Source organism: Lagenorhynchus albirostris, chromosome 9 (genome assembly GCF_949774975.1).
Source record: "Lagenorhynchus albirostris chromosome 9, mLagAlb1.1, whole genome shotgun sequence".
Taxonomy (NCBI): Eukaryota; Metazoa; Chordata; class Mammalia; order Artiodactyla; family Delphinidae; genus Lagenorhynchus; species Lagenorhynchus albirostris.
Genome location: NC_083103.1, coordinates 2,753,795 through 2,768,528, shown reverse-complemented (window position 1 = coordinate 2,768,528; position 14,734 = coordinate 2,753,795). Strand labels below are relative to the sequence as shown.

The 14,734-nt window shown below is 54.1% G+C and overlaps 1 protein-coding gene across 1 annotated transcript in view; it reads right to left on the bottom strand.

Annotated features, from left to right (window-relative positions):
- The window catches only part of SHANK2 (SH3 and multiple ankyrin repeat domains 2), a 453,317-nt gene extending 441,327 nt beyond the window's left edge, over positions 1-11,990 (bottom strand). Inside the window, exon 1 of the mRNA XM_060160929.1 lies at positions 11,784-11,990. Coding sequence (XP_060016912.1) covers positions 11,784-11,990 — 207 coding nt within the window. The remainder of the gene's footprint in view (positions 1-11,783) is intronic.
- Positions 11,991-14,734: the final 2,744 nt, after the last annotated feature.

Below are 14,734 nucleotides of genomic sequence, written 5' to 3'. Positions count from 1 at the left end.
TGGGAAGCAGCCGCATAGCACAGGGAGATCAGCTCGGTGCTTTGTGACCGCCTGGAGGGGTGGGATAGGGAGGGTGGGAGGGAGGGAGACACAAGAGGGAGGAGATATGGGGATATATGTATGTGTATAACTGATTCACTTTGTTATAAACCAGAAACTAACACACCATTGTAAAGCAATTATATTCCAATAAAGATGTTAAAAAAAATCCACTGAATTGTACACTTTCAATGGGCAAAGTGTATGGTATGTGAATTACATCTCAATCTTTAAAAGAAACGGAGTCTTTTTTTGTTCCTGTGCTGAGAAACTGCAAAGACGCAGGCAGGGTGTTGACACAAGTCACCCTTAAGGACCCTTTGCTTGGCCAGAGCACAATCTCCTGCAAGGGCCACATGTGCTCTGATGACCTCGACTTTGTCATCAGGAACCTGTCCCCGTCTCCACCTTCTCCCGCCACCCCCGGCCCCAGCCTCCAACACCCCCTACCCGTTGGATTCCTGCAGGAGCCTCCTACCTGCTTCTGCGCCCTTCCCTCCTCCCCCGAGAGAAGCCAGGGTCCCCTTTCAACTATAAACGAGGTCACAGGCTCTGTGCCAAACCTCTCCAAAACTCCCACTGTTCTTCGGGGGGAATCACACCCCCTCGGCCTCGGCCCCTACCCACCGCCCTCCGCCCCGTGCACCCGCCCAGCCGGCAGCCTCGGCCTTCCCCGCTGCTCTGACTTGCCAACCAAGTTCATTCCCACCTCAGGCATGCCGCTCCTGCGACCCTCTGCCCGGAATGTTCTGGGCAAAGATCCTTACAAGCTAACCTCTCATCACCTGGGGCTCAGCTCAGATGTCACCTCAGCAGGCGAGGGCTGAGATGAATTCATAAAACGTCTAGCATTTGATCCTCTATTTTAAATTAATTTTTATTGGCATATAGTTGATTTACAACGTTGTGCTAGTTTCAGGTGTACAGCAAAGTGATTCATTTATACATATACATATACCCATTCTTCTTTAGATTCTTTTCCCAGGACTTCCCTGGTAGCACAGTGGTTAAGAATCCACCTGCCAATGCAGGGAACATGGTTCGATCCCTGGTCCGGGAGGATCCCACATGGCGCGGAGCAACTAAGCCCGTGAGCCACAACTCCTGCGCTCCAGAGCCGCAAGCCACAGCTAATGAGCCCACGTGCTGCAACTACTGAAGCTTGCGTGCCTAGAGCCTGTGCTCCGCAACGAGAAGCCACCGCAATGAGAAGCCCGCGCACCGCAACGAAGAGTAGCCCCTGCTCGCCGCAACTAGAGAAAGCCCACGTGCAGCAACAAAGACCCAACGCAGCCAAAAATAAAGAAAAACTTTAGATTCTTTTCCCATGTAGGTTACTACAGAGTATCGGGTAGAGTTCCCTGTGCTACAAAGTAGGTCCTTGTTGATTATCTATTTTATATATCGTAGTGTGTATATGTTAATCCCAATCTCCCAATTTATCCCTCCACCCCCGTTTCCCCTTGGTAACCATAAGTTTCTTTTCTACATCTGTGACTCTATATCTGTTCTGTAAATAAGTTTGTGCATTTGATCTTATTCTAAGAACAGTAAGACTCCTGGACGGGGGGTGGTCTACAACAAAGAGGCAACCGGGTTCGCATTAAAAACAACTGCTTTTAGCACTGTGCGGAAAACTTCTGAGAGGAAAGAGGGGTCTGCAGCTCCCCTGGTCCAGGAGGAAGATGGCAGAGACAGGGCTGGGGTGGGGAGAGAGTGACACGGGTGCAAAGGGATTCAGAAGGTCAAAGGGCAGGACTCGGGAGCGGATTGGTTGAGGGGCGATGGAATGCTCGGGATAACTCCTGGGTTCCGGCTCAGACAACAGAATCAGAGAAGGTTCACAGCCCAAAGTGGGAACAACCCAACTGGCCATCAACCGGGGAACGGATTCAGCCACACGATGGGCTACTACCCGGCGATAAAAAGGAAAAAACAGACAGATGCCACAACGGGGACGAACCTCCCTCCCATGACGCTGGGTCAAAGAAGGCCACACCGCAGGTGACCTGTTCACGTGGGTGGTGCAGAAGAGGGGGCTCCATGGAGACAGAACACGGTTAGTGGCTGTCGGGGCTAGAAGTGGGGACGAGGAGGAAATGCAAACAGGCACAAGGTGGTGATGGGAAGAGTCCAGACCGAGGTGGCCGGGCAACTCAGCAGACTCACTGAAAACCATTGGACGGGGCCCTTAAAATGCGTGAGCTTCACGGCTTGTACATCACACCTCAGTAGAGCTGGGTTTTTTAATGTAACCACTGGCCAAGAGAGGGAAACCAGCGGGGCCAGCTGTGGGGTCAGAGGGAAGAAGCAAAGGGTCATGGCATCTGCGCCGGACCATGTGAGTCGAGGGGCCTCTGAGCTTTCAGCGGAGATGTCAAGGGAGAGACGAGGTCCAGGCCCCGGACGGGAGGTCGAGCTGGAGGCGTGACCGTGGTTGGGACAGCGTTGGACAGACGTGGTAACAGGACCTCCCGCCAGCCGGAGGGTCAGGGAGGCCTTGCCGAGCTTGGTTGCCGTGAGACATGAGTAGAGGTGGAGGGATGAGGAAGCGGGGGAGGAATCCCAGGAGAAGGAATCCTGTCTGAATGTGAGACAAACCCAGGCAGGAGGGAGCCCGGGAGGGCCAGGCTGTGCTTCCTCAGCCCGAGCCTCCTGCCCTCCATTCGCCCAGTGCCTGGGTGTCCAGAGAACATGGCAGAGGGTCCACCCAACCCACCACATTCCCTCTGGAAAGATGTGTCCTTGGCAGTCAACGACAAACCTGCTGGGAGTGGAATTCAGAGCCTGCAATTAACTCCCAGAAGGAGACTCTCACCTCCCGAGGGGCCCAGAGTGATGGACTGAACACGCGCCCAGCCGTGTGCTCCGACGGAGCTTCTCAACGTGACGAGCCACTCCTGCACAGGCCTTCCAAAACCTTCTCTCACGATGCATGCCCACCTCCTGGTCTTTGCAGAGTGAGAGGCCAGCCGTCGGGGCTGGATTCTCAGCTACTGGAGGAGGAGATGGGCTCAAAAACGGACAGGACAGGCAAAGTCCTCCTCATATTCAAAAACCAGGGAAGCCTCAGATATAAAAAGCAAATACGACGGTTGTCCGCGGCAACAGGATAAGGATTTAAAACCCTGAAGGAGGAGGAAGTGAGCCCTCTGTGCTCTTGGAGTTCTGCTTTGATTCTCAGTGATGAGCCAGGGGACCCAAGGCCACTTGGGTGGAGCAACCCTGACAGCCCGACTGGAGGCAAGTGATGGATCGGGGTGGGGTGGGGGGCACTCCGGTCAGCTGATGTGGCCGTCAGGGTGGGGGAGGCAGGCAAGGCGGGGATGCAGTGGGGATGAAGGATGCGGCGGGGATCGGGGATGCTACGGGCTGCTGCTCTCGGGGAGAAATTTGAGGGAGAGAGGAACGGGTGGACAGAAACAAATTGCGGCTGAGGGGTCAGGAGAGCAGCTGAGATGCTCTTCCCTCAATGAAATAAACTCGAAGACGCAGTTATCTAATAAATGGAAGCATCGATTAAAGCAAAAAGGCATCTTCCAGAAGCCTCTGCCAGGTGGGCCAGGCTCCTGCACCTCCGTTAACTGGCTCAGACGGGTCGTGGGGACAGACACGTGGACCGACAGCTTCCCCGCAGCCACTCGGTGCCAACCCCTGGGCGGAGGTGGGCGTGGGGGGCGGATGCTGTACACACCCAGGGGGATCCCATCCCTTCTGTTTTCCTCTGCGCCGTCCTTGTGATGTGACATTCGGGGAGGCTTGGGAAGGGGACTGTGAAGGTCCTGGTACCAGCTCTGTCCCCACTTCCCCGTTTGCTGTGCTCCCAAATAGAAATCACACAAGAGCTATATAGTTTCTATTGATTTTGCCTCGTGTATCTTGCTTAAAAGGCCAAGTTTACTGACGGCTGCCAGAGCTCAACCCCACCGTAAGCGCCTTGTGCCTCTGCGATGCTCCAGCAGAGCACAAGGAAGGCCCTCCTGCCACACTCCAGAGCCCACCCCACCTGTCATCCCCGCGTGGCCTGCACACCCACCCACCCACCCGGGACTCTGCTCATCGGCGCGTGCGGGGGCCCCCGGGGAGCCTTCCTGGAAGGAGTAGCAGTACTGCCAGAGACTCTCCATCCACGGTTCAACACTCCAGTCCCACTGAGATGCAGAAACAGCAATCACTCAGGAGAAGCAGGTCCAGACCCCACCTGGGGAGGTGAGACGGAGCAGGACCCTATGGCCTTTCCCCCCCGCCCGCCATGTCCTCTGCCTGCCTTTCGTCTGTGAAAAAAAAAATGTTAGCCAAACAATAGGTTTAATCAGAGAGGTGAGAAAATGCAGAAACAAAGGAAAACAGTCAAAGGAGCCCAAATAATAATAGTTCAGTCATTAAGCAAAGTCAAGGACCTTTAGTTCCTCTTCAAGGGCTAGAGATAATATTCTGAGCCATGTCCTTTGAGCTATTTTAGATACGGAAACCCACCAGGTGGAAGAACTTAATTACATGATGACCAGACTGTAGCTGTGACATAAGCTGCCACAATTCCAAGAACTGGTCTCAAGGAAATGGGAACAAACCCATCCTGGAACTGAACATTAACTGTCCTTAAAACAGTCAAGACGACGCTGATCAGACCACCGCACGACCAATGTCAAGACGACCGTCAGAGCTGACTGTGCTGTTTCTTGCTCCATCTATAAAAGCTCTTGGAAGCGGCTTCCCTGGTGGCGCAGTGGTTGAGAATCTGCCTACCAATGCAGGGGACACGGGTTCGAGCCCTGGTCTGGGAAGATCCCACATGCCGCGGAGCAACTGGGCCCGTGAGCCACAACTACTGAGCCTGCGCGTCTGGAGCCTGTGCTCCGCAACAAGAGAGGTCGCGATAGTGAGAGGCCCGCACACCGCGATGAAGAGTGGCCCCCGCTTGCCACAACTAGAGAAAACCCTTGCACAGAAACGAAGACCCAACACAGCAAAAATAAATTAATTAATTAATAAACTCCTACCTGCAACAGCAAAAAAAAAAAAGCTCTTGCCCACTGACTGTCGGGGAGGGTAGCTGGCCTGTGGACATCTGCCCTGTCCCACCCAGGTTGCCAGCCTCCGCAATAAAGCAAACTTTCCTTTCCACCAACCTTGCCCCTTTATTGGCTTTAGAGCAGCGAGCGGCTGGACCCCACTTTCGGTTACAGAGGGAACCTCTTCCACCTGGGGCAGAAGAGGGACCTCCACGTGAGCTTCTGGAGAAGCCGTGAGCGGGCACTGGGCTGATGAACCTGCCTCGCAGCTCCACGAATCCTCTGGGCAGGAGTCCAGGCCCGTCTCGAGCCCCCGGCTCCAGGACTCACCCTGGCAAGGGCCTTCCGGCGGGAAGAACGGCCACTGTCCTGAGCGCTCACACCCGCGGGACTGCTAGTCTCAGACTCCAGGACCTTTCTTTGTGTTGGACAAAGTGAAGAGAAGAGAGGTGGTCCTCAGAAGGTTCTGGAAACAGTTATGCTCCTGGGAGTAGAGACCAACCCCCTGGGAGGATCTTCCTTTCGGGAAGAATTTTGGTAATTCTGGGCCTGCAGAACAGGTGTTTCTCCATCAGCAGCTCCCGACAGGTCCCCAAAGCCTGTGGCCTGAGGACAGAGTACCTTCCGGGCCACTCACCGTCAGTTGGCCTGTGACAACCTTCGATGACGTCCCACACCCTGGCCTGGCTGCCCTCGGAGCCTCCCAGCAGCCAGGCTGGCAGACGGCCTCTCTCCCTGTGGTGATGATAAGTGCCCCCTGGGGTGGACTGTTTAGACAGACAGGCTTTGAGCAGGGACAGCCGTGGAGGTCACAGACATTTGTGAGCCCAGCCTGCGAGGCTCACTTCACACCTGCAGGGGGGCCGGGCCCCGGCCTCGGAGACCTTCAGTACTAGCCCCGGGCACACGGGCAACCCATCTGGGGCGACAGGTGGGGAAGGGACACATCATCCCCCCTTCCTCCACCTTCCCATTTGCGTCTGGGGTCTGAAATTGGAGGGGAGTGCTTCTCCAGTCCCCCGAACCCCTCCAGCATCGATAAACAGTAACAGAATTCAGGGGCTCAAAGGGTTAAACCCTGCAGCGTGAGGACAGGTCCATGCCGGGCTGGTGGGGGTCACCCAGGTCCCCACCAGGGAGGGTCTTTGGACGAGCAGTGCAGCACCCAGGGGCCGAGAAGAGGTGAAGCCAGGTCCAACCCAGGGACCCCAAATAATGAAAGCCACCCCCAAAAGCACCCAAAGTGGAAAACGGGCACAACTAAGGCCATAAACATCCTTCTCGTACACCCCAGAGAAACTGAATCCTCCAGGGGAAAACTCCCAACCTTCATTCCCAGAAGTGGTACTGGCAGGGACAAAACTCCAGACATTTTGCATCAATATACTCAAACCTGGACACACGTGAACACGGGGCCCTTCTCTCTTCCCTCCTCTGACTGGGCAAGGGTTGGGGAGACAAAAGGAGACCCCCCCAGGAAGGGCTGCTTGCTCACTGGGGGTGCTCCGAGGGCTGGGGGTGTCCATGCACGAGAACGGGACAGCTCCCTGCACCAGAAAAATCTCCGAAGAAAGAGCTTGGACCTCTTAAAAAGACTCAACACTCCCCACACCTGGGCCTTTGTGTCTAAAAGAGCCAAGAGACAGACCCCCAAGCCTGACTCACTCTCGTGACCACAACAAAGAATAGCAAGTCACTGAAAAACCACAGGAACAGGTCAGGAGAAACAGTAAAGAAATAACAGAGACGTTACGGGGACAGAAACGGCGAAAAGGAAGAAGGACGGCATGCAAAACTCAGACACCTGGTTCATCTGTTCTGGATGAAAATATACCCCGATTAGGAAGAAGAAAGATCTCAGTACTTCATGCTAAGGAGGAAAATACGAAGCCGTGAAACAAACTCTACAAACAAATAAGTCAAAAGAATAATCTTCCAAAACAGCGAGCACAGGGCTATGAAAACAAATGGGAAGGCAAAACAACAGGACGGTGATAAATCAGAAGGCACGGGACAGAATGGACGCACCTGAAGATACTGTAAAGAAAGAACAAACGGGGAAAACGCCAGGTGATCAAAGCAATCAGAGAAAAGAGGACAGAACCAGAGAAGGAAGAGCCCATATGAGAGCAACCGTGTCCCCACTCTGGAGAACAGCATGGAGGTTCCTGAAAAAACTGAAAACAGAGCTACCAGATGATCCTACAATCCCACTCCTGGGCATATACCCCGAGAAAACCATAATTCAAAAAGATACATGTATCCCAACGTTCATTGCAGCACTATTTACAACAGTCATGACATGGAAGCAACGTAAGTGTCCATTGACAGATGAATGGATAAAGAAGATTTGAGGGGCTTCCCTGGTGGCGCAGTGGTTGAGAGTCCACCGCCTGCCGATGCAGGGGACACGGGTTCATGCCCCGGTCTGGGAAGATCCCACATGCCGCGGAGCGGCTGGACCCGTGAGCCATGGCCCCTGAGCCTGTGCGTCCGGAGCCTGTGCTCCGCAGCGAGAGAGGCCACAACAGTGAGAGGTCCGCGTACCGCAAGAAAAAAAAAAAAAAAGAAGAAGATTTGGTACACACACACACACACACACACACACACACACACACACACACACAGGAATACTACTCAGCCATAAAAGAGAACGAAATAATGTCATTTGCAGCAACATGGATGAACCTAGAGATTATCATACTAATTGAAGTAAGTCAGACAGAGAAAGACAAATATATTGCTTATATGTGGAATCTAAAATATGACACAAATGAACTTATCTATAAAACAGGAAGAGACTCACAGACATAGAAAACAAACATATGGTTACCCAAGGGGAGGGATAAATTAGGAGTTTGGCATTAACAGATATATATCACTATATATAAAATAGATAAACAAGAACCTACTGTATAGCACAGGGAACTATGCTCAATATCTCGTAATAACCTATGATGGAAAAGAATTTGAAAAAGAACAGATATATATGCATATGTATAACTGAATCACTTTGCTGTACACGTGACACTAACACAACACTGTAAATCAACTATACCTCAATTTAAGAAAAGAGCAATTTTGTCTCTGAAACAGAGAACACTTCCCCCAGAGGGGAGGAGAAAAAAGGAAAAATCTGCGAAGCAGAGTGCACAAGCAGCATCTGCAGATCAGAAGCTTTTCCAGGAAACAGAACGGCCAGCACCAAACACTTCCTGGTCTAGTAACTAAAACTGATTCTTTAGGAATCCAGTAAAGAAAAACACCGAGTCCCCGACAAGGCGCGTCCAAAGCGAGTTCAGGGCAAGCGGACCACGGAACAACATCCCTGCAGATCTGGGGCAACGAGGGGCGGGAACTGACTCAGAGATCCCACAGGAAAACCGCACGCAAGCCGACGGTTTCAAGCACATCGTTGACGCTTGTTATTTGCAGATTCCGTATCTGGGAACTTGCCTACTTGCTGAAATTTACTGGGAACCTCAAATCAATTCTTGTGGCACCTCTGTGACCACTTACAGACACAGCACAGACGTGCCCATTCCCAGCTGAGTTTGAACAGAGGACCTGCTGCCTTCTGTGTCAGCTGTGATCTTGTAAACAAGTGTCCTTATCCTAGTCTATTCAGTGCTCCGTGTTTGCATTTCTGTGCTCTCTGTTGCTGATTTTGCTGTTTAAAGCGGTCCCTGGGCACAATGCTGAAGTGGGGTCTGGTGTCCGTAGGTGAAAAGGCTGTGACGTGCCTCGGGGAGAAATCACGTGTCAGCTGAGCTGCATCCAGGTGTGAGTTACAGGCTGCTGGCCGTGAGCTCGGTGTTAATAACGAGTCAACTCTATGTATTAAGTAGCATTCTTCACACAGAAACACACCTACAACAAGGCTGCGTACTGATCCGCAGATGAAGATGCAACCAGAGGCTCGAAGGATCCTCACCTGTGTGCCACCTGCGACGACGGCCCAGGCCTCCCTGGATCAAGGAGACGTCAAAGAGCACCCCGAGCGCCAGTGATGAGACCAGTGGGCCGTTCACTGCGGAAGCACTGCCCCCAGGACCTCTTCCTGAAAAAACCCTGGACAGTCAACTCCATCCACTCAAGAGGTGGAATGAAATGAAGAGCTGTGACGAGAAGCCCACTGTCCACCCAGCAATGAGCAGTGACCCTGGAAGAGGGCCTGAGGGATGCCGGGGCTCTGAGAGCTGCAGCAGGATGCGCGTTACGTTGGGCGGACAGTGGCCACGTGCAGAGAGCTCGACACCAACAAGAGTCGGGGGGTGGGGAGGAGAGACCGCGCGTGTACCCGTGCGTGTGTGTGCATGTGTGTGCACGTGCAAACAGCTGCCTGTTCTCCACACGCTGTGACCTTTTCCTTCCCAGGTTCAGAGCTAAACTACATTCCTCAGCCTCCTCTGTGGTCAGGTGCTTGGGGTCAGGTGCAGCCTGCGGAGGACGTGAGGGAAGGTGGGAGGAGAGACGTGGTCCATGGGTTATCTCTTTTCCCTGCCTCATCCTCTGAGCAGATACAGGAGACCCGGGAGAGAACTCCAGAGGCCAGGGCATGTCCCCACTACCTGGCTGGAGGAGCCTGAGTCCCTGAATGGCTGCATGGATCAGAACTGCCACCGCCACCTCTTCATTCCTGCCAATCCCCAGTGGACCGAGAAATAAAGCATCTATGGGTCAAGTGCCTGAGATCTGGAGGTCTGTTTAGCACAGCTATCAGCTTAATCCACCCCAAACAATACAAGGAGAGAACGCTAAGTTCCTTACAGCAATAAAAAAGGAGGCAAAAAGCTGGAATCAAAAATGACAACAAGTAAAGATTTCAGCCTTCCAGTGTTTTGTAATTGTTTCTTTTAAGTTTACAGATTCATTTGGAACAGTCTCCCTTATGGCAAAAAATAAAATAAAATAAAATAACTGAAGTTCAGCATTTCCTTCACTGACTTTTTCTCCTTTTAGAGTCAAATGAAATCATCATAATGATGTTGATTTATTAACAGCGTGTGTACTTTGAGGCTTACCCACGTATTTCTATCCGTACATGGCCACCCGTTACCTGTAACCCTTTAGAGAGACACGTCTGAAATGTTCCTTAAATGTTACTGACAACCACTTCTGGCACTGGCATCTGTGCTTTTCCATATGACGAAGTTTTTATAATAATCTTGTTAACTTTTATAAGAGGTGTTAAATGACATGGAAGAGAGAAGGGCTGGGACTTCCCTGGCGGTCCAGTGGTTGGGACCTTCCAGTGCAGGGGGATGTGGGTTCGATCCCTGGTCAGGGAGCTAGGATCCCACATGCCTCTGGGCCAAACAACCAAAACATAGAACACAAGCAATATTGTAACAAATTCAATAAAAACTTTAAAAAAATGGTCCACGTCAAAAAAAATAAAAATCTTAAAAACAAAAAAGGAAGAGCTGAATGCCAGGACAGCCACATTGCTGGATTCATTCTGGGGTTCAGGTCACCCTGAGCTCTCCCTAGAAGGTAGGGCAGTCTGGCCTCGCTCTTAGATGACCGGTGTCAGCAGCACAGCACCCTCAGCCCACGTAGGGCCCCTCCCCAGAGAGCAGGGCCGGGGGAGACCACGAGCAGAGGTCTCCTGGGAGAGCAGAGACCCCACCCCTGAGGCACCAAACCTACTCATTAGACCCCCGGGGCACCAGGAGATGAGGTCCCGGGTCAGAGGCCACGTGATGTACCTGCACCAAATGGCCAGGTGGTGGCGCAGTGAGCCTCCCCCCTTCCGCCCCCGCCCTGCGGCCAAGTCCCTCTGATCCCAAGCGCGGCCCCTTCCCCATCAGGGCCTTCAAGTACAAAGGCTGGACGTGGCACACCCGACCCCCCTTCCAGAGCGCCCCAGAGGCCGTCTACCTCCGAGAGACAAGAATTGCCAGCCAGAGGTGCCCACTCAGCCTGACTGTGGGTCTGCCATCTGCCGGCCTCCAGAAAGCCCTCCTGGGTTCCCCGACCCACCTCAGCCTCCCCGTTGGCCCAGACGCCGGACCCAGTAGCCAGACCCTGGACAGTGTCCTCGGGGGGTTCAAGTCCAGCCCAGCCCAGCCCAATGGGTCCCCCGCCACACTGTACCCCACTGCCAGGTGCCCCCCCTCCAGGCTTCCGCGTGCGTCCCTGTCACCTGCCATGCCCGCGTCCGAGGGAGACCCTCCTCCATCTTCCGAGGCCCCGCTGAAATGGAACCACGGCCGGGAAGACCCCTCTCCTGCACCCCCAGGTACCTCACGCACGTTCACCCCAGACGACGGTCTTCCTCGTGGGTGATACCGCAAACAGCATTGGGCCTGGGCCTCCAGGACAGCTAGGACGTGGCCAACAGGCAGCGCGGGGAAGGGCACACCGGACACAGCTTGCACACCCCAGGAAGTGGGGAGCACAGAGCGGCAGGGGAAGAGGCAGGGCCCTCCTGAGTGCTGGCAGCCCACCTGCTAAGGCGCCCACTGTGCACGTTGCTGCTGGAAGGCTGGTCTCTGTGCCCCCGAGGCTTGGCCTCCGTCCCTGCAGGCAGCAGGTGCTGCTGGCAGTGCACGAAGAGGACGGAGGGGGAGGTGGTCGGGACCACCAGGAGGGGGCAGGCGGGGCGGGGGGCTCGGCGGGGAGGGGGCAGGAGCCCAACGCGTGGGCCACAGGGACCGGCCGGGCAGGGGGGCCCAGAGGCATCTGGAGCTCAGGTCACGCCTGATGCTGACCCGGGCGCAGGCTCACCGTCTGCTGCAGGTCCTCGATGACAATTCGCAGCACCAGTGTGTTGCCCTGGTTCTCCTCCGTCCTGGCGCCGCCCGGCTTCTCCGCTGTGGCCCGGATGGTGTCGTAGATGGTCTCTTCCTTGGAGCTGTCTGAGTCCGATTCCTCCGAAGAGTCGGAGAAGCTCTGGGCCATCTCGTCCTCGCTGGATGTCGGGCTGCGCGGCATGGCTGTTTGTGTCTACACGGAGGGAGAGAAGGAAAACAAACTTTGGGGGAAATTGAAGAAAGAACCCGGGGGCGTCTGAGTGAGGCAGGCTCCCACGTTTGTGGACGTGATCACAGGCAGAGTGACCTGTTGTCCGGCGCTCGAGCCAGGAGGCCGCCAGGACCCAGTGGGGGCCCCGTGAGCCCTGTCTGCCCCGGTGCTTGGAAACCCAGCACTTAAAAGGAGCCCTAACTCTCTGTGGCCATGACCACAGCCTACGGGGATTAACCAAAGGGGCAGTGGGGCAGTTTGAAACGTTCCGAGGTAAGAGAAAAGGCTCCCTTTGTTTTTCCTGGAGGACAGAGCAGCAGGAAGGGAAGAGATGCAGGCTTCAGGTCAGAAGGGTGCTGAGCTCCTGCTATAATAACGCCCTCTGCCTCAAACACAGCAATGATAGGTATCGTGTAAAAACAGACCCAGCCCGCAGGGCCAGGCTCAGAAATGAGATAATCTCCAGGCCCAGGAGTGCAGCAGAACCCAAAGTCGTGGGCAGGCTGACGGGGGAGGCTCGGAGGTCCCCAAGAGCCCGCGGAGGCTGGGAGGGCAGCTTCCTTACCATCAAGCGCAATGAAAGTTCAAAGATCCCCATCAAGGACCCGGGTCAGGAGGCCAACTGCCACCTTGGACCACGGCTGTTAGCAGGACAGAACTGGGGAGCAGGCAGCCCACGGGCACACCCCCAGCTCTATGGGCAGGGGTCCAGAAAGGTTCGGATAAAAGCCAGTGCGACCCGGGGGTGCTGGTGGGGAACAAACGTGCCAAACCAGCAGTTGCACTTCTGCGTGACTCTGTAAAGGAGGTCAAAGGCCAAGGTCACGTGCACAGGAAAGATGTCCAAGACTGTTCCCTGCAAAACCAGGGTGTCCTGGGTGACCCGGCTCACAGGCTGTCTTCCTCCCACGGACTGCACAGCTGTGAGCAGGCTTGAACCCCAGCTACACACACACAGGACCCCAAATGTAATCCTGAGAAAGGAAATCGGTCTGTAGGACCATTCAGACACGGTGTCCTTGTTCACAAAGGTTGGAAAGATGCAGACTTGTCTACTGACTGTGAGTGTGATGTGAGTGACGGGGCAGAGGCACCGATGGGAAACACAAAGTCCTGAAGTCGGGAGGGGCAGAAAGGGGTTCACAGGGCCTGTGATGCCACTTGTAACGTTCGGTTCCAGCCAACAGGACAGAATGCCAAACTTCGACAAACCTGGGGACACAGATGTTTGCTACATTATTCTCTGTGCTTTGCTTTCAGTGTTGGAAGTATTTCACAGCAGAAGGAGGGGATGGGGGAGGGAGGAAGGAGGGAGAAAAGCAGGAGGGAGGGGGGGAGGGAGGAACACGGTCACCTGCCCGTCTGCCTCAGGTGCTGGGGTGCATGGCCCCTGCACTGTTTCATTTTGGGGGGAGCCTCAGAAAAGTCCCCGGTAGGACAAAGCTCGGCCACCGCCAACTCAGTGTCCAGTCTGAGAAGACTGATGCCCACCGTTTATTTCCAGAGTGCGTTGAAGGACAGCAAACACCCCGGGAAGTGTTTCTCTGCTCGTCCACCAGGTCCCTGGACATTTGCAGCAACTGACCAGACACACAAAGTCCGGCAAAGTGCGGGAGCCACTTGAGAAACGCACCCTCACCCAGGGAAAGGCAAGACCGTGACTAGGTCAGGGGCTCCCTTCCAGCCACGAGGATCTGGACCATCCTTGGGCAAGGGGCCGGGATAGTGTGGCCCCCAGATGCTGTTCTGTTTGGCCTGCAGAGGGTTTAGAATGTGTCCTAACCCAGAGGCTTCACATGAAAACACAGATTTCTGGCTCACCGTGACCCTCGGGAGAATCTGGCATTGCTGGGGGTGGCCACACAGCGCTCGGGGCAGGAGCCAGCTGCGGCGACCTCCCTGGCCAGCCCGCCCTCCCCCCCAGGTCCTCCTGGAACCAAGAGGCTCCATGCTGCCAGATGTCCCTCCTGCCCGGCTCTCTCCCCGGCCCACGGGCCGTGAGTCTGTGCACCTGACGACCGATCCGCCCAATCCCCCAGGCTGGCCTTCTCTTCTGTCTTCTGCCTTCAAACCACCCGTGAGGGGTCCCCAGCTAAACATCTCAAACAGCAGATCATCCAAATCACCCAGGGAGATCTGACTTCTTAAATTAAAATTTCCAGAATTCACCCGTGTCGTTCTGCATTAAAACTTCAGGGCACCTGGGAATTCCTGTGTTCACTGTCAAATGCCTTTGTCATTTCAGCTTCATGTTTTCCCAACCGTACAAGTGCAAGACGTGGAGAGGGCGGGGAGGGCTGTGGCCAAGGGCAGGGTCTGGATACTCCCGGTTCTACCTTAGGAACGTCCCAGACAGCCTGGCGGCACCTTCTACTAACACGTTCACTCCTGCATTCGCTCGTTCACCATTTATACAGGAAAAAAGTAAGTGCTTGGCATAATTACATGCTACATACACACTATGTAATACAGTTACAATTATAATATAGAAATAATTGTATATTATTATATTACATATACTTATATGTGTGTAATTATCATAATATATTATAACGTAATATAAATGTAAATTGTGTATTATACAGTTGGGTATACATAATTATTTCCAACTAGGTTTCCAGGTTTCTATGAAGCATATCCTCTAGAAGAGGGGTTCTTCATCCTGGCTGCACAGGGAAGTTACCCGGGATCTTTAAAAACAAAAATAAAACCAG